The 19674-nt window shown below is 41.8% G+C and overlaps 1 protein-coding gene across 1 annotated transcript in view; it reads left to right on the forward strand.

The window, feature by feature from the left end:
- The window catches only part of SLC27A2 (solute carrier family 27 member 2), a 59409-nt gene that overhangs the window by 23809 nt on the left and 15926 nt on the right, over nt 1-19674 (forward strand). The window contains exons 2-5 of the mRNA XM_044283262.1: nt 15472-15681; nt 16216-16374; nt 17560-17684; nt 18457-18651. Of these exons, the coding sequence (XP_044139197.1) occupies nt 15472-15681; nt 16216-16374; nt 17560-17684; nt 18457-18651 (689 nt within the window). The remainder of the gene's footprint in view (nt 1-15471; nt 15682-16215; nt 16375-17559; nt 17685-18456; nt 18652-19674) is intronic.

Genomic DNA, 19674 nt, shown 5'->3' on the forward strand with positions numbered 1-19674 from the left:
GTGATGTTGCAGCTCTGAAATATGGCCAAACTGGTGGCAAGTGGCATCTTGGCAGCTGCACGCTTGACTTTTCTCAGTTCATGGGCAGTTATTTTGCGCCTTGGTTTTTCCACACGCTTCTTGCGACCCTGTTGACTATTTTGAATGAAACGCTTGATTGTTCGATGATCACGCTTCAGAAGCTTTGCAATTTTAAGAGTGCTGCATCCCTCTGCAAGATATCTCACTATTTTTGACTTTTCTGAGCCTGTCAAGTCCTTCTTTTGACCCATTTTGCCAAAGAAAAGGAAGTTGCCTAATAATTATGCACACCTGATATAGGGTGTTGATGTCATTAAACCACACCCCTTCTCATTACAGAGATGCACATCACCTAATATGCTTAATTGGTAGTAGGCTTTCGAGCCTATACAGCTTGGAGTAAGACAACATGCATAAAGAGGATGATGTGGTCAAAATACTCATTTGCCTAATAATTCTGCACGTAGTGTAGATTAAGGCCTATGTAATACATCTGTTATCTATGTGGCAGCATACGGTGCATCCATGCAACTCCCTGTTGATTTAGTATTGGCTTGGTCACAATATCTCAAACTTTTACAGGTGGCTGTGAGGCAGTATAAAAGGCATGGGCACCGGCAGCATGCAACGTCGCGACACACCATAACACAGGTTGTCTTAATACTAGTTTTTGAAAATCTCTTGTTGTATAAACTTCACTGTCAGACAAATGAATATAAAATGCTCATTAGAGGGAATGGTTGTTGAACTGTCCACATTTTTCCATATCTTCTATTGATCTTTGCTATGTAGACAATAGTTTACTAACCCACCACTCTTTAAACAAGACTGGTTAGACTCGTCCTTCATTATTGGTCAGAACAACTTTTCTAATACATGTTGTTTTAACCATTTGTTACAGTTTACAGCTTAACGTCCAGTGCTATGCTGTCAAACAAGTATATGCGTCCTTAACATACACCCATACATAACCAGTTTATGTATCTTGTCAAGGGCTTTCTATGACAAATTACACAGTGACCTTTGTCTGCACCACATACATTTCTATGTAGTGCTGTGTTCAATGGAGGAACATACAATCTACTCCCAAGGGCCTTCTACATAGGCCCTTAGGGTTAGCAGTGACTGTGTCATTTATGTGCAGCAATGATCACTGCTGTATGATGGTTACTATAATCATTTGTCCCCATGCAGTTTCATACAGTTGTTTGTTGGTAGCACATCCCTGTTTTCACAGGGGAACGCGCTACCAAAACTGAGGATTTTTGTTAAGGCTCCTAAGCCTGCCATAGCTAAGTTCCTATTAAGTCCTGCCTGTGGTAGGGCGTAATAGGAACAGATCAATTTTTCTCAAACTGTTTTGTCAAATTGTTGCAGTTTATGGTATATAAGTTATTAAATGATCGTTTTCTAAAGCCCCCACTAAAAATTTAAAGAAATAAAAAAAAGATTTAATATTTTTTTTTAATTCAAAACACCCCCGTTCTCCATTTTACATATAAAAAAATAATTGGGCTTGTGGCGTCCGAAAACTATATATAAACGTATTTATCCTGAACGGTGGCCACCATAACAGAATGAATCAATCTGTCACTGAATGAAAAGTCATCAAAAAGTCATCCATAACCCAAAATGGTATCAATAAAAAGTACATATTTCCACGCCAAAAAGTTGCCTTCACACAGTTACATAGACAGAAAAATTGATGTCATGGCGTCAGAATATGGTGATGCTTTTAAAAGCATTAAAACGTAAGCTATTTAAAAAAAAAAACTATACAAATTACCGTATTTTTCGCCCTATAGGACGCACCGGCCCATAAGACGCACCTAGGTTTTTGGGGAGGAAAATAAGAAAAAAAATATTTTTAACCAAAAGGTGTGCTTTTGGTGGGTTTGGAACTAATGGTGGTCTGTGGGTGGCACTATTACTGGGGATCTGTGAAGGACACTGTTATGGGGGGATCTGTGGATGAAAGACACTTATGGGGGGGATCTGTGGATGACGGACACTGTTATGGGGGGGATCTGTGGATGACGGACACTGTTATGGGGGGATCTGTGGATGACGGACACTGTTATGGGGGGATCTGTGGATGACGGACACTGTTATGGGGGGATCTGTGGATGACGGACACTGTTATGGGGGGATCTGTGGATGACGGACACTGTTATGGGGGGATCTGTGGATGACGGACACTGTTATGGGGGATCTGTGGATGACGGACACTGTTATGGGGGGGGGATCTGTGGATGACTGACACACTGTTACGGGGGGGGGGATCTGTGGATGGCACTGTTACAGGGGGGGGGATCTGTGGATGGCACTGTTACAGGGGGGATCTGTGGGTGGCACTGTTATATATGTGCCATCCACAGACCCCCCACCCCATAACCGTGCCATCCACAGCCCCCCAGCCCATAACAGTGGCATCCACAAATCAGCTCGATCATACCGCCACCCCCCCGCCGCCGCCGCCAGTATACTAATATTAAATGTCTTATTCAATTAAATTGTATTATATATGCCCCCTCACTCCTATATTGCTAATCGTACCTTAAATCCTATTCCTAGATGCTGTAATGCAGGCCGGGCGGCCGGCGCGTCACACGCTGACGTCACTTGCCTGTGCCGCCTGCTTCATTCATAAAGTAGGCGGCGCAGGCACGTGACATCAAGGAGTTACACTGCCACCCGCCCGGCCTGCATTACAGCACCTAGGAATAGGATTTAAGGTACGATTAGCAATATAGGAGTGAGGGGGCATATATAATACAATTTAATTGAGTAAGACATTTAATATTAGTATACTGGAGCGGCGGGGCGGGGCTATAGTACATTGATTGCACCGCCCCGCCGCTATTCCCGGCCCCCAGCTCCTCCTCCCAGTCCCTCCCCCGGCCCCAGCTCACTCTACATCGCATCCAGCGATGTTAAATTGTCAGCATTCGCCCCATAAGACGCAGGGGCATTTCCCCCCGATTTTTTGGGGGGGAAAAGTGCGTCTTATGGGGCGAAAAATACGGTAGGTATTACTGTAATAATGGTATTGACCCTCAGAATAAAGGCAGTGTATTTTTTACTGTCTAGTGAGTGCTGTGAATATGAAGCTCTTAAAACAATGGTAGAATTGCATTTTTCTTTCCCATTCCAACCCATTATTGATCTTTTTTCCAGATTCCCAATACAATGTATGAAATATTACATGATGCCATTTGAAAGTGCCACTTGTCCCAGGAAAAACAAGCCCTCATACAGTTATGTGAACAAATATTAAAAATGTTAGAGCTCTAGGAAGGCAGGGAAGTAAAAAACAAAAGAGGAAAAAAAAAAAAAATTGGCTGGATCCTTAAAGGATAACTGTCACATTTAGACCCTAATTTCAATTTTCATATATGTAGTTACTAATAACATGATATTCCAGAATCAGTTACTATTAGACTGACTTACCCCATATTTAATAAGATTCAGCCTTTAGCAACCAGTCTGCATAAAACTGCAATTTCACTATTCAGTTAAGATGGCCGCCACTGCCCTCACCCTGAGGCTAATCCCGCCTGCCCTCACTAGCCAGTAACAATAGCCCCCCAAAAGTGTCAGTAACCAGAGCCCTCCCCCTAAAGGGTTAATCTCCTGCAGCACAAAGGGGTCCTCTTACCACATGTTGCTTTCATTTATACACTGAGCAGACGGCAGATCTCCCTTCCCTGGTCTGCGCTGCTTCAACTCTGCATTCTCCAGCTCTGCTGAGTGAGGGAGCGTCTGCCAAGCGCAGGGACAGGGAGAAGTGCACACAGCCCAGGCACTGCTATCAGCTGCTGGGGAGGACCTGGCTTTAATCATTTTCTTACAGTCCCTGGCTGTCAGCAATGTGACCTTGCACGCTGCGTGCTTCTGCGTCCTCCGTCCTTCAACAGATAGACGGACCATGCCTAGCAACCCTATTTTAAGCACAGGTAAAAGTAGGCAGTACAGGGAACAAAAATGTGGAATTAAGGGGTAATTGAATACACAGTGAAAAGTAGAAATAGGGCCACCAAGGTGATATTAATCACCACAATCCAATACTCCAAAAAATATATATATGACAGTTATACTTTAAGGGGTTAAAATTGTTCTGGTCATGTGTTGATGTACACAGTTCATTAGAAGAGATCTCAGATAACTGCATCGTAATGGTTTCTGTGTACCTATGTGATGTATTATTTTCTGAAATCAAACTACTACTTTAAAGGGTTAAATGAAAATGGTAGTGTAAAAGCTAAGTACCAACACTATGCAACCAATCCAAATTGCAGATAGGAGTTTGTGCACTGCAAAATGTGGCATGTAGTTCAATGTTAAAGGGTTTGTGCAGTGCTAAACTATTGATGACCTTTCCTTGGGAGCGGTCATCAGCGTCAGATCGGCAGGGATCCAACTCCAGACACTCCTGCCAATCAGCTGTTTGAATGGGTAGCGGTTCTCATGCAAGTGCTGCTTCCGCTTCAAAATTACCTGTGCTCTCTCGCCTTTGTAGTGCCAGCACAGTGTAGTTGCAACTTCTCGTCACATTCACTTACATAGGACAAGCAGTTGTAATTGCACTGTACTGCCTATACAAGCAGGACAACACACAGGTAACTTTGAAGTGGAAGCAGCACTTGCACGAGATCCGCTACCCCTTCAAACAGCTAGTCATCAATATTTTAGCACTGCCCACCCCCTTTAAGTTTAGGAGAGTAATCCCATCCTTACGCCAAGCAGTAACATGAGGGCACACCTTTTCTTCCCCTGGGCACACTAGATGTTGGGGCACCTGTCTGATTGTACTGTAGTTGGGGTGCCCTTGGTGTTATGAGACTTTCCAAAGTCTCTCTCTGCAGAATCTAAGGCTGGTAATAATATTATATATACATTACAGTTGGCCAGGACCTTGTCAGTGTGGAAGGGTGTATTAGCAATGTCCCTCTCACTGCAGTAAAGTCTCTAGTCTTAAAAAGCGATTACCTTCCTGACTGAATCCAATGCTCAACCATGCAGATTTTGGACCTTCTAGTTCTTTTACTCTACCTGGAGTACTTTAAGTAAAGATGGCTTTCTCGATGCAAATATTTCAGAGATAGTGATTCTCAGGCACTCAGGCCTAGTTTCTCTGAGAAGTGAGCACATGTACAGTAGGTCCTCTCTCTAACTTAGCTAAAATTATATGAGATTCACCACACTAAACTAGGGGTGGACCTAGGTCCATCTCCTAGCTTTCTACAAAGTCAGGGCTAAACTATATGGGTTATACAATATATCAGAACTTTAAATAATATTTAAATACAAGTTTACAAGTAACAACTTTGCAGGTACCCTACTCTGGGGTAATGCAACAGCTGTTTTCACTAGAAATGTTGGGCTTCTTTTTATAACATATCTACCAGAGCACATCGGTCTAGATACAATCTAGGAAATGTGGATATGATTTTATTCAACAATTCTTAACATTTCTGAAAAATCTAAATCTATTTGACGCTTCTTGCTATCACATGATGCCATACTTCATTCCCTGTGCCCCTTTCACCTAGTTTTATTCTTGTGCAAGTGGAGACTTTCATCTAGGAGTAGACTTTTGTTCATTTGCTAAAAACAAGTTTAGCTCAAAGTTCAGTGAAAGAGTAGATAAAAGACTCTTTGCACAAGCTTCTCTGTCTGAGCAAATCACAACCATAAAATGTATTTCATAGAAACATAGAATGTGTCGGCAGATAAGAACCATTTGGCCCATCTAGTCTGCCCAATATACTGAATACTATGGATAGCCCCTGGCCCTATCTTATATGAAGGATGGCCTTATGCCTATCCCATGCATGTTTAAACTCCTCCACTGTATTTGCAGCTACCACTTCTGCAGGAAGGCTATTCCATGCATCCACTACTCTCTCAGTAAAGTAATACTTCCTTATATTACTTTTAAACCTTTGCCCCTCTAATTTAAAACTATGTCCTCTTGTAGCAGTTTTTCTTCTTTTAACTATTCTCTCCTCTTACCTTGTTGATTCCCTTTATGTATTTAAAAGTTTCTATCATATCCCCTCTGTCTCGTCTTTCTTCCAAGCTATACATGTTAAGGTCCTTTAATCTTTCCTGGTAAGTCTTATCTTGCAATCCATGTACCAGTTTAGTAGCTCTTCTCTGAACTCTCTCCAAAGTATCAATATCCTCCTAGAGATATGGTCTCCAGTACTGAGCACAATACTCCAAATGAGGTCTCACCAGTGTTCTGTACAGCGGCATAAGCACCTCCCTCTTTCTACTGGTAATGCCTCTCCCTATACACCCAAGCATTTAAGTCTTCTGAAATAATAACCCTAAATCCCTTTCCTCAGATACTGAGGTTAGGACTGTATCACTGATTGTATATTCTGCTCTTGGGTTTATATTCTGCTCTTGGGCATATTGCCTGGTAGGGTTGATCATGCTGAGTAAAATTATACCTTTCTATAATCGCTATGGTCAATATCTTCAGCGATATATATTACTTTTTTTATATGTATGCAGATTACCAATTTCAAGCACCAAGGGGCTGGCCATAGTGCTTGGAGTCCCTCCTCTCCTTTGTTTGACACGGCGACCTCCCCTCAGGGCCGGACTGGGAGGGAAATTTAGCCTTGGCATTTGAAAATGCACAGGCCCACTTGTGTGATAAATACCAAATGCAGTGTTTGTGTGCTTGTAGGTTACAGATTATCAGGATACATATAACACATTTGCAGAATATAAACTGCTATAAGAGTCCATGCACATTGCACAGCGGATCGTCAGCATATACAGTAAGTTTTGAATTCAAGTCTTTGGTAATGATGAGTGGCTTTTTTAAGGTCTCATGTACACTACTGTTCTGTGTTGCATGATACTGTACTACTGTGCCCAAGGCCTGTGCAATGAATGCAGGGTGCACCGATTCTTCCCTCAGGACACTCCTGGTATTAGGAGTCCTGTCTGGTGGTAGTTGGGATGCCCTTGATGGTGATCAGTTGGTAGGGTGCAAGGCAGTAGGGCATTAGGGCTCTCCTGCTGCCTGCTTCACTCACTGTGCCTGCTCCAAATACTAAACAAGACGGTACAGGCGCGGGATTTTACAGGCGCAAAGGAGAACTAGGATGTCAATCAACTGGACATGGGCATGCCAAAGAGTGACAAGATGGAGCCTCTAGGTGCTGCAGCAAAGCCCCAGTAGCACCTAGAGGGTCATTTGTAACACCCCAGAGGTGTGTTACTATACTCCTCTACCCCGCTACTATCTTCTAGGAGCTGTTATATTTTCATCTGATGTGATTTTGATTATGTCTTCACAAATGTGCATGTAAAACCTATGTTAAAGAGGACCTTTCACTAGTATACAAACTAAAAACTAACTCTATCTGTGGGCAGAGCAGCGCCCAGGGGTCCCCCTGCACTTACTAGTATGCCTGGGCGCCGCTCCGTTCGCCCGGTATAGGCTCCGGTGTCTCAGCTCCGTCTGTTGTATTGGACTGATTTTTTGCATTAGGCGTGTCCCTTGCTGCAGCGCTGGCCAATCGCAGCGCATAACTCATAGCCAGGCTGTCCCTATACATCAGAGGTACAGAAAAGTGCAGAAGATTAATTCCTGCCACAGTTATAGAGCTACCAAGCAGACGTCCTATCCTGCAAGCTCCCCATATATCAAGCAGAAGCACTTATTCCTGCCAATGATTGCTAAAACCTGCTGGGACCAAAGACCAAAGCTGTATACTGCTTGGATACAAGTTATCTTCAGTAAATAAATGTTTGAACTTAATCTAAAGGTCTGAACATAATTTTTGCTGCAAAATTCCTCTATTACTCCTACTATAACTACACTCAAATTTATTGCAAGTGAGCCAGGAGTCCAGCTGTACCCAGGTAGGAGACACCGTTGACACAATTATCACCACCCTATAGAGACAATATAGGCCATTACACCACTCTGGCATTCCTAACCTGGGACGTGCATTATGACACCTTGGCAGGACCCTGTGATAGTACCCTGCGCACACTGCAATTGGCGTCATGAACAAACTACAAACTATTATCCACCCATATCCGCACGTTGCATAAGTGACACCAGCGTACCCGTTCCTGCTCACTGCACATTACCATATTATAAGTCTTTATTTTGAGGGAACGGCGGCAGGCAGGGACTTAAAAACCTTACAGTTATGTACTGCTGACATTAGCACATCGCTAATGTCAGCCAGATACATATCGATTTTTTATTTTATTTTTTTTTTTTTAGGACAGAAACCCTTTAAAGGGGATATCCCATGACTAATGAAAAAAAAAATGAAAATCAGAGATCATATAGTACATGATAATCTAGTAACATAGTACATAAGGCCGAAAAAAGACATTTGTCCGTCCAGTTCGGCCTGTCATCCTGCAAGTTGATTCTGAGGAAATCAAAAAAAAAAACTGTGAGGTAGAAGCCAATTTTCCCCACTTAAGGGGAACAAAATTCCTTCCCGACTCCAATCAGGCATCAGAATAACTCCCTGGGTCAACGACCCCTCTCTAGTAGCTATAGCCTGTAATATTATTACGCTCCAGAAATATATCCAGGCCCCTCTTGAATTCCTTTATTGTACTCACCATCACCACCTCCTCAGGCAGAGAGTTCCATAGTCTCACTGCTCTTACCGTAAAGAATCCTCTTCTTTGTTTGTGTACAAAACTTCTTTCCTCCAGACGCAGAGGATGTCCCCTCGTCACAGTCACAGTCCTGGGGATAAATAGCTGATGTGATAGATCTCTATACTGACCCCTGATATATTTATACATAGTAATTAGATCTCCCCTCAGTCATCTTTTTTCTAAAGTGAATAATGTTGATAATCTTTCAGGGTACTGTAGTTGCCCCATTCCAGTTATTACTTTAGTTGCCCTCCTCTGAACCCTCTCCAGGTCTGCCTTGTTCACAGGATCCCAGAACTGTATACAGTACTCCATGTGTGGTCTGACTAGTGATTTGTAAAGTGACTATGTTCTCATCACAGGCATCTATGCCCCTTTTGATGCAACCCATTATCTTATTGGCCTTGGCAGCAGCTGCCTGACACTGGTTTTTACTGCTTAGTTTGCTGTTCACTAAAATTCCTAGATCCGTTTCCATGTCGGTGTTACCCAGTGTTTTACCATTTAGTATGTACGGGTGACATGCATTGTTCCTTCCCATGTGCATAACTTTACATTTGTCAGTGTTAAACCTCATCTGCCACTTATCTGCCCAAGCCTGCAATCTATCCAGATCCCCCTGTAGTAGTATACTGTCCTCTTCAGTGTTAATTACTTTACACAGTTTAGTGTCATCTGCAAAAATTTATATTTTACTGTGCAAGCCTTCTACAAGATCATTAATAACTATATTGGTGAATAGGGCCCAATACAGGACCCCTGAGGTACCCCACTAGTGACAGTGACCCAATCTGAGTGTGTACAATTAATAACCACCCTGTTTTCTATCATTGAGCCAGTTACTTACCCACTTACAGACATTTTCCCCCAGTCCAAGCATTCTCATTTTATATATTAACCTTTTATGTGGTACAGTATCAAATCTATACATCCATTGATTCGCCGCTGTCAAGTCTAGAACTTACCTTCCAAAGAAACTGATTAAATTAGTCTGACATGACCGATCCCTCACGAAGCCATGCTGATATGGCGTTATTTGCTTATTTCCGTTAAGATGCTCTAACATAGCATCTCTCAGAAAACCTTCTAACAGTTTACCCACAACAGATGTTAAACTTACCGTCCTATAGTTTCCAGGCTCTGTTTTTGGACCCTTTTTGAATATTGGCACCACATTTGCCATGCGCCAATCCTGTGGGACATTCCCTGTCAGTATAGCGTCTGCCAATATCAGAAATAAGGGTCTGGCTATAACATTACTTAATTCTCTTAGGATGCGGGGGTGTATGCCATCCGGTCCTGGCTATTTTTATCTATTTTAAACTTTTTAAAACGCTGCTGTACTTCTTCCTGGGTCAGACATGACACTTTTAATGGGAAATTTACTTTTACATTCTGCATGTCATCTGACAGTTTATTTTCCTCTTTCTAATAAAGGTAGAACAATATCTAAGCCCAGGGGGCACATCAGCACTAAAAGGAAAAATCCTGAGGGTTATTCTTTCTTGCTTTGTATGACACTTGGAAGGAGTCATATTTATAGGACTGAGAATCATTACCTGCACTAATTCCCTTCCAGTCCAGAGTCCATATCACTGCCATCTACTCCATAGCTTCCAGCACAGCCTTTCTATATTTGCCCTCAGACGCCACAGTAACCACCTGACATGTTTATGCCCATGTGTTAAGAGCCAGCAGAAGCTGTTTGCCCTCTTCCTGAGTGTGGTAGACTGTACCATCTTCCCATAGGTGTCATTTGACAGCGTTCTTTACTAGTTTGCTGTACCTTTATCACAGAAAGAGCAACATCATTGATACACCATTGCAGGTAAAGCATTTAGGGGTGGCTTAATTGCCCATAGCAGCCAATCAGATTCCACCTTTCGTTTTGGACAGCTCCTTTGGAAAATGAAAGGTGGAATCTGATTGGTTGCTATGGGCAAGTAAGCCAGTTCTACTTTACACCAGTTTGAAAAATCTCCCCCTTTTTTTCTGTATATATCACAAATTAAGCACTGAATCGGCTTAGTGACTTGGTGCTTGCACCGTGGATCGGATGAGCTCAGCTGTAGTAACGCTGAATCACTGGGCCATGACAGTCTAGGCACAAGAAAACCAGGCTAGGAGAGAGGTCTAGTGCTCTCAAAGGGGAAGGGGGAGTACATAAGTATTGCATTAGCTGTGCTCCAGGCACTACGGCCAGCCCCTTGGTGCTCGAAATTGGTAATTTGCAGAATATAAAAAGTAATATATCCCTACATCTATTGACCCTAGAAACAAAAGAAATGTATTATTTTACTCAGCATAATCAACTCTACCAGGCGATATGCCTGGTTTAATAAGGTCCATCATGCTGACAGATGCTCTTGTCAGGAGATTTGTACCAATGAATCTGGCTAACCTGTTGCATATGCACTTGGCATCTGTGTTGGTCCCATGTGATGACGTTTACACTGCCTGACCCTGTCTCAATCAAACTGCAGAGGGTGCAGCAGTTGTAGAGAGAGCAGAGCCTCTAGGTGTAGTGGAAACACCTTAGTTGCTTCTAGAGGCTCATTTGCATATATTAAAAAAATCATTTTTCTCAACAATATGACCAACACAGATGCCTTCAGCTGCCAAGCGCACATGCAATAGATCAGCCAGTTTCATAGGTACAAATCTGCTGACAGATGCCCTTTAACTCAGATACAAACAGATAAAAATGTTTCTCTTGTACCTGTCCACAGTAACAAAACATCATCAATATATTTTGTCCAAGAAGAGATAACAATATAGATCAGCTTTGACAGACATGGGCCTGAGTATTATAGGCCACTGTATAATACTGTATGGTGGTTGCTATTGAACACGGTGAGATTTATCAAGGCTTTTACACCACAAAAGTCACATTAAATAGTGACATTTTCACGCATGCTATATTTACATCATGATTTGCAACTTTTTGCACTTCTCCTCAAAAAAGGTAGGACTTAGTGGAAGGGGAAGACTCTCTGCAGCCTGCTGGATTTAAAGGGAATCTGTCACCACAATGTTGGACTATTATGTACAGTAATACATGAGTAGTACTGAAGATAAGGCCTCCAAATCACCATTTTTATTTTCCTACTACAACCAGTTTCCCCATTGTCAGCCTTTAACACCTTAATGACCCAGGACGAGATGGCTCGTCCTCAAACGCCGGCACTTAGCGCTCGAGGACGAGCGCTCTTGTTCTGGAGTCGTTCCTCCCCCCGCCTGCGGTCCCCCCGGTCAGCAGCAGAGATCCGGCGGTTACTGACCGCCGGATCCCTGCTGCATCTACCAGCATCGGCGATAACGCCGATGCCAGTGGATTAACCCCTCATATGCCGCGGTCAGCGCTGAACGCGGCATATGGGAGGTTTGCGCTCCCTCACCTGAAGCATCAGGTCCCCGCTCTGCTGTGGCGGGGACTCGATCGTTGTCATGGCAGCCCCAAGCCATTCCGAAGCTTGGGGCCTGTTATCTACAGAAGCCTAAGAGGCCCAGCCCCCAGGCTGGGTCTCCTAGGCAACTGTTAGCGTCTTACAGTGTAAGACACTAACAGTTCAATACAGCACAATACAGATGTATTGTGCTGTATTGAAACAAGGATCAGACCCTGTCCCATAGTGGGACAAAAAATAAAGTGAAAAAAAGTTTATAAATTTAAAGTTAAAAAAAAAAAAAAAAAAAGTTTCAAGTAAAAAAAAAAAAAAAAGCGTCCTTGTCCAAAAATAAAGTAAAAAAAAAATTTGAAAAAAAATAGGAAGAAGACATATAGACATATTATGTATCGTTGCGCCCGTATTGAACAGCTCTATAAACATATCACATGACCTAACCCCTCAGATGAACACCGTAAAAAATAAAAAATAAAAACTGTGCTAAACCATTTTTTGTCACCTTACATCACAAAAAGTACAACAGCAAGCGATAAAAAAGGCGTACGCCAACCAAAATAGTACCAATCTAACCGCCACCTCCTCCCGCAAAAAATGAGCCCCTACTTGAGACAATCACCCAAAAAATAAAAAAAAACTATGGCTCAGAATATGGAGACACTATAACATCTTTTTTTTGTTTAAAAAAAGCTGTTATTGTGTAAAACTTACATAAATAAAAAAAAGTATACATATTAGGTATCGCCGCGTCCATATCTACCGGCTCTATAAAAATATCACATGACCTAACCCCTCAGGTGAACACCATAAAAAATAAAAAACTGTGCTAAATAAACCATTTTTTGTCACCTTACATCACAAAAAGTGTAATAGCAAGCGATGAAAAAGTCATATGCACCCCAAAATAGTGGCAATCAAACCGTCATCTCATCCCGCAAAAATAATGCCCTACCCAAGATAATCGCCCCAATACTGAAAAAACTATGGCTCTTAGACTATGGAAACACTAAAACATAATTTTTTGTTTGTTTCAAAAATGAAATCATTGTGTAAAACTTACATAAATAAAAAAATTGTATACATATTAGGTATCGCCGCGTCTGTGACAACCTGCTCTATAAAAATACCACATGATCTAACCTGTCAGATGAATGTTGTAAATGGCAAACAAAAAAAACGGTGCCAAAAAACAATTTCTTGTTACCTTGCCTCACAAAAAGTGTAATATAGAGCAAACAAAAATCCTATGTACCCTAAACTAGTACCAACAAAACTTCCACCTTATTCCATAGTTTCTAAAATGGTGTCACTTTTTTGGAATTTCTACTCTAGGGGTGCATCAGGGGGGCTTCAAATGGGACATGGTGTAAAAAAAAACAACTGTCTAGCAAAATCTGCCTTCCAAAAACCGTATGGCATTGCTTTCCTTCTGCGGCCCTGCCGTGTGCCCATACAGCAGTTTACGACCACATATGGGGTGTTTTTGTAAACTACAGAATCAGGGCCATAAATAATGAGTTTTGTTTGGCTGTTAACCCTTGCTTTGTAACTGGAAAAAAATATGAAAATGGAAAATCTGCCAAAAAAGTGAAATTTTGTATCTATATTTTACATTAATTCTTGTGGAACATCTAAAGGGTTAACGCCGTTTGTAACATCAGTTTTGAATACCTTGAGGGTGTAGTTTCTTAAATGGGGTCACTTTTATGGAGTTTCTACTCAGGGGGGCTTCAAATGGGACATGAAAAAAAACAATCTCAGAATGGCCTGGATAAGTCAAAGCGTTTTAAAGTTATCACCACATAAAGTGACACTGGTCAGATCTGCAAAAAATGGCCTGGTCCTCAAGGTGAAAATGAGCCCGGTCCTTAAGGGGTTAAAGCAGTGCGTTGGGACTGCCGTGCATGTGCACATGAATCCTCTTTATAATGTTAGCACAGCGTAGCAGTTCGGATTGTGTATTTCAGTGCAGTCTTGACTTCGGACAGTGGGGAACAGGGGGCAGTAGTCTGGTCTCCTTATGTGCAGTAGTACTCATGTATTACTGCAGATAAGAGTCAAGAATTACGGTGGCAGATTCCCTTTTAATATAATGTATGTCAGAAACTGGAGCAAATTTATAGCTCAGGAGACACATCGGAATTTCCTTTTTCAAAGATACGTACTGTATGTATTTTTTCATATTGAATAAGATATTCAATACTGAGAATTTTAATGACAATTGTTATAGTACATTTCTCCTTCCCTGACCTGCAAGTAGGAAATTAGATTATTGCAAGGAAGGACACATCTGCATATGTAACCTAAAACAGTAGTCCCCAACCTCTCTGTTCCCTCTAACAAAAGTAGGATTTATTGACATTCATGGCATATCAGTATTGCTCCAGCGCATGGCTAATGTGTTTTTTTGTTTGTTTTTTTAATATCTACTGCAAAATTAGATAAACTAAGAATTTATTCATACGACTACAAATTCAAGACTTAGGTGCGACTAGTAACTCTGCTCCCTCAATAGCTGCCCCACTGTGTAGTACATATTTGCATCATTGGTGCCATTGCTCTTCCCCATAAAGACTCGTTGTTTGCCGACAGGAGATCGTGTTTACGCGGCACGATCTGCTGCCGGTAAATGATCATCTTTGCGTGCGCACAAACAATCGGATTACCCGATGAACGAGCATTTCACTCAGGTAATCGGCGGTACATTTACACCACCTGATCATAGTTAATGCGTTATTATGAACACTTGTTATCGATCGGTGCGATTCTCGGCCTGTGTAAAGGGCTTTTATGCTGCTTTCAGATGACTACAATGTGGGCACATTGTTCTTTGGTTCTTCTGAGCATTGATTATGATGGAACCCTATGGTGATCCCACAGCTGTACAGGTCACCTGCTTGGATGCTACAACTGTCACTCAGACCCCAGAGGACAGGGGCTATGAAGGGTCTCAATGCAGAGAGTAAATTTCCTCCTTCAGTGCATTTGTAGGACCAGAACCTGGCAGAATAAAAGTTCATATTCACTCTACTCCTGATAATAAAGACTCCACAAAACATATATTTGTCCTGCTCTCCCCTGGGTATATCAGCAGTTTAGCATGGTCAAAGCTACTGACCTAGTCCCTTTTAATGATCCATCTCAGCAGGACACCATTGTGACCTCAAAGTTCTAATTAGTGCCCCATAATTAGAAAAAACAGATCCATCACCAGAGCTTTATTGATGGTCTCCAAGTAGTAGATTGATTTTATTATGCAAATTGTGTTTTGTTCTTTTTTCTAAGTTTAAAATTCAGTTACATAGGAGCTGCATTTATTTAAACAAACCATTTTTCATTTTACCATAAGCAATGTTCTTATAGCGTTTTCTCTTCTTTTGCCTTAAAGAGCTCAAGGATGCCGTTGATGAAGTCATGCCCGAGCTCAGGAAAGAAAATGTCAGAGTTTTCTACATAACTGAAACACCCGTCAGTGAAGAAACAGAAACATTCCTTGACAAAGTCAAAGCAGCTTCTTGTGACTCTGTTCCAAAATCCTTGAGGTCATTTGTTGGGGGGAAAACACTGGCCATGTATATTTACACATCTGGAACCACAGGTAATGCTGCTTCTCCTGGTATCATGGACATGAATTCCTGACAAACCACCATATCCTGTGAATATGCACTTGTAGAAATTTTCCACTTTTCCCCAAAAAAATTTATGTGCCAGTAGTTCCAGGGTGTTGTACATATGAAAGGCCCTCTATAATGTGAATAAGTACAAAAAACATGAACTCACTAAGTGGCAAACTGATAGATAAGTACATGTGAGGACTTACGAGCGACAAGAGAAAGAGACAGTAGGTGAAGGAAGAAGTTTCTTATACAATTGTGTAGTGGACACTGGTTTACTCTGGATGGTGGGAGAGAGTCAGACATTTTGGGGCAACAACAAGTTCCACAGCATGGAAGATGCTTGAGAGGAATTCATGAGACAATCCTGGGAGGGGCAGATAAGCAGAAAAGAGAAGGGTTGAGGATATATTGGAGTATTCTAGGGGAGGCCACAGAGGAGGATGTGGCAGTAGTCTAGGCGGGATAGGATGAGGACATGTACAAGTTTTTTATATTTTCATGTTCTATCTCAACAGGACTTCCAAAAGCAGCTATTATAAATCATCAACGAATCAGTATGGCTAGTGGCATGTTTGAATTTTGCCATGTCCGACCTAGAGACATTGTGTACATTACCCTCCCACTGTACCACAGCTCTGCTATGTTGATTGGAGTCCACGGTTCTATTCTTAAAGGTAACATCACTCTTCATTCATTCATTCGTTTTTATCACTGTCATTCTGAAAGTAAAAGCGGATTGGTTTGATCAACAATTTCACATTCCAGTGAGACAGTTTTGATGACTAAGGCCTCTTGTATTTTCCATGGATGCAAGTCAATGAATCAATACCTTATTTATTACAATTTAATGTAATTTAAAACCAGAAAACCAAACTTTTCATTGAAAAATTAGTGGGATGATGAGTGCCATACCAAATCCAATCCCCTTCATCATCAGATATGTTGGTAAGCGCGGAATGCCTAGCATGTGGCAACAAAGGAAGCCTAGATGCACAGTCCAGTACAGGGCAAGTCAGCTTGCTCAACCTGAGCGCCATAGTCTTAACTTGGCTTCATACCATCTAAAATTTAGCGACAACACATGGATCATGAATTCACATCACATTAACCATTTAATCCTCAAAGGAGAGCAACCAGGTTAGGCTACTTTCACACTAGCGTTCGTCGGTCCGCTCGTGAGCTCCGTTTGAAGGAGCTCATGAGCGGACCCGAACGCCTCCGTCCAGCCCTGATGCAGTCTGAATGGAGCGGATCCGCTCAGACTGCATCAGTCTGGCGGCGTTCAGCCTCCGCTCCGCTCGCCTCCGCACGGCCAGGCGGACAGCTGAACGCTGCTTGCAGCGTTCAGCTGTCCGCCTGGCCGTGCGGAGGCGAGGGGATCCGTTCAGACTTACAATGTAAGTCAATGGGAACGGATCCGCTTGAAGATGACACCATATGGCTCAATCTTCAAGCGGATCCGTCCCCCATTGACTTTACATTGAAAGTCTGAACGGATCCGCTCAGGCTACTTGCGCACTTAGAAATTTTTCTAAGTTATTAATGCAGACGGATCCGTACTGAACGGAGCCTCCGTCTGCATTAATATGATCGGATCCGTTCAGAACGGATCCGATCAAGCGCTAGTGTGAAAGTAGCCTTATTAGAAGACATGTATCAGTGCAGTGTATTGTGTATAGTATGATGACCACTATTGCTTCACGTCTCGTTGACAGCAGTCTTTTAGAGGAGCGAATATCTCTGCAGATAAGGAAAGGGGTAAATTCATTAGATAGATATTTCCCATAAATAATGCTGAGATATAAGGATACTAATTTGTGATTTATCATATAACTTGTGTTTCTTCTCACTGCTCTTAGGTGCCACTATAGTCTTGCGCAAGAAGTTTTCAGCCAGCCAGTTTTGGGATGATTGTAGAAAATACAATGTGACTGTTGTGCAGTACATTGGGGAAGTGCTGAGATACCTCTGTAACGTCCCTAAGGTACCTTTAATTTCTGGTTAAGTGTATAATTTTTTCTTTTTTTTGTATTCAGCATCTTATTTAGAGCAGAGGCTTCTGCAAAAAATTGTAACAGGCCCTTCTTCTACTAAGTGCCATTTGTGATACCAGGTGCCCCATTTCATAGTGCCAGGGCTTCATGGCAACTTCATATAGTTTTGCCCCTGATTCAGAGGTTTTGTACTTGCATAACTCTTTTAAAACTTTCATATAATGACCACTTCCACCTGCAGGGTAGACATCGCTTTCAAAGTATATTCTACTGACCTGTTAAAATAGAATTGCATCAGCAATGATGGTTTTGGTAATATTGATATAATGATAATTGTTAGCCAGGTTAGGTCAATTTTTTTAAACAATTTTTTCTTTTTTTTCAATTTACAACCAGCTTTTATATTTATTAAGCATATCTACCATCTCCTTTAAAGTGATTTTCCATCTGTGGCAATTCCATTTATATACGTAAGGTCTCCCAACAATAAGCTATCCAGAGGGAGCCTAGCAGCGTGTGTTCAGTTTCCCCGCAGCTCCACCACAGGGGCAATAAGGAATTATTTTTTTTTACTGAAATCAATAGCTTATCCTTTTAATGCATGCTCTAGCAAATAGGCAAGGGTCCTAAATCATGGTCAATATAGCAAACTATGATGTAAACTGTAAAGTAGCAGATATATACGTTATGATGATACTGTAGGTGTAACCTTTGCAATTGCTAATGTGCAGATCTTGATGTCTGATACTCGGTTTCTCTCAGTCAGATGACGATGCGTCACATAATGTCCGGATGGCTATTGGGAATGGCCTGCGGACTGATGTCTGGAGTGAGTTTCTGAGAAGATTCGGCGACATTCAAATGTATGAGTTTTATGCTGCTACTGAAGGAAATGTTTTCTTCTTGAATTACACTAACACAGTTGGCGCAGTAGGAAGAGCAACTTCCTTACACAGAGTAAGTTTCTAAAAACCACTGTCGCCTTTGCATCAAGTACACTGGGATCAACCACATGTAAATGTGTTATACTGTATGTATGAAACATACTGATACTACAACACCTTCAATACAGTAGATTCACCAATACTCATTAGACAATTGAGAATTGGTGTACATGTGCTTATTGATACTAAGCATGTATCAATGCTGGGCTTTCGTTCATGATTAATTAGGGTTTTTGTATTAGGCGTGTCCCTTGCTGCAGCGCTGGCCAATTGTAGCGCACAGCTCATAGCCTGGGACTCCCAGGCTATGAGCTGTGCGCTGCGATTGGCCAGCGCTGCAGCAAGGGACACGCCTAATACAAAAAATCCGTCCAGTACAACAGACGGAGCTGAGACACCAGAGCCTATACCGGGTGAATGGAGCAGCGCCCAGACATACTAGTAAGTGCAGGGTGGCCCCTGGGCGCCGCTCTGCCCACAGATATAGTTAGTTTTTAAACTAGTGAAAGGTCCTGTTTAAGCCAGTTTTCAGTCCAATTACTTTCCAAGCCTATAGACCTTACTTTACCTATTAAACGTCTATGAGGGACAGTATCAAAAGCCTTTGCAAAAAAAGTGGAAAAGTGGTGAACTTCCTCTACACACATCTATCTAAAATGACCAGAGATTTATTTGTTGAATTAAGTAAAATGCAAACACTTGAGTTCTAGTTATACAGGGCGTGCCGAGGACTTGCTTTCCAACTAAATCAATCCAGAGGCACTCTGTATCTACTTGTCGGTCTCTCTGTTCATAAGTGTACTATACACTGCATACACATGATTAGCTTCTTAAACACATTTTATATTATTATATCCAGCTTAATGAAGGTTCACACCCTATTTAGTTTCTTCGGTACAATGTTCATGTTTAACTATTTTCCTTTTATTTATTTTTTTATAGCATTTTGCATTATTGCTGTGCTAGATATCACTTTGTGCTTTCTGTACTGGACATGATTGTGTGTACTAACCCACTACTGTTGCATGGCTCATAA

Source organism: Bufo gargarizans, chromosome 2 (genome assembly GCF_014858855.1).
Source record: "Bufo gargarizans isolate SCDJY-AF-19 chromosome 2, ASM1485885v1, whole genome shotgun sequence".
Taxonomy (NCBI): Eukaryota; Metazoa; Chordata; class Amphibia; order Anura; family Bufonidae; genus Bufo; species Bufo gargarizans.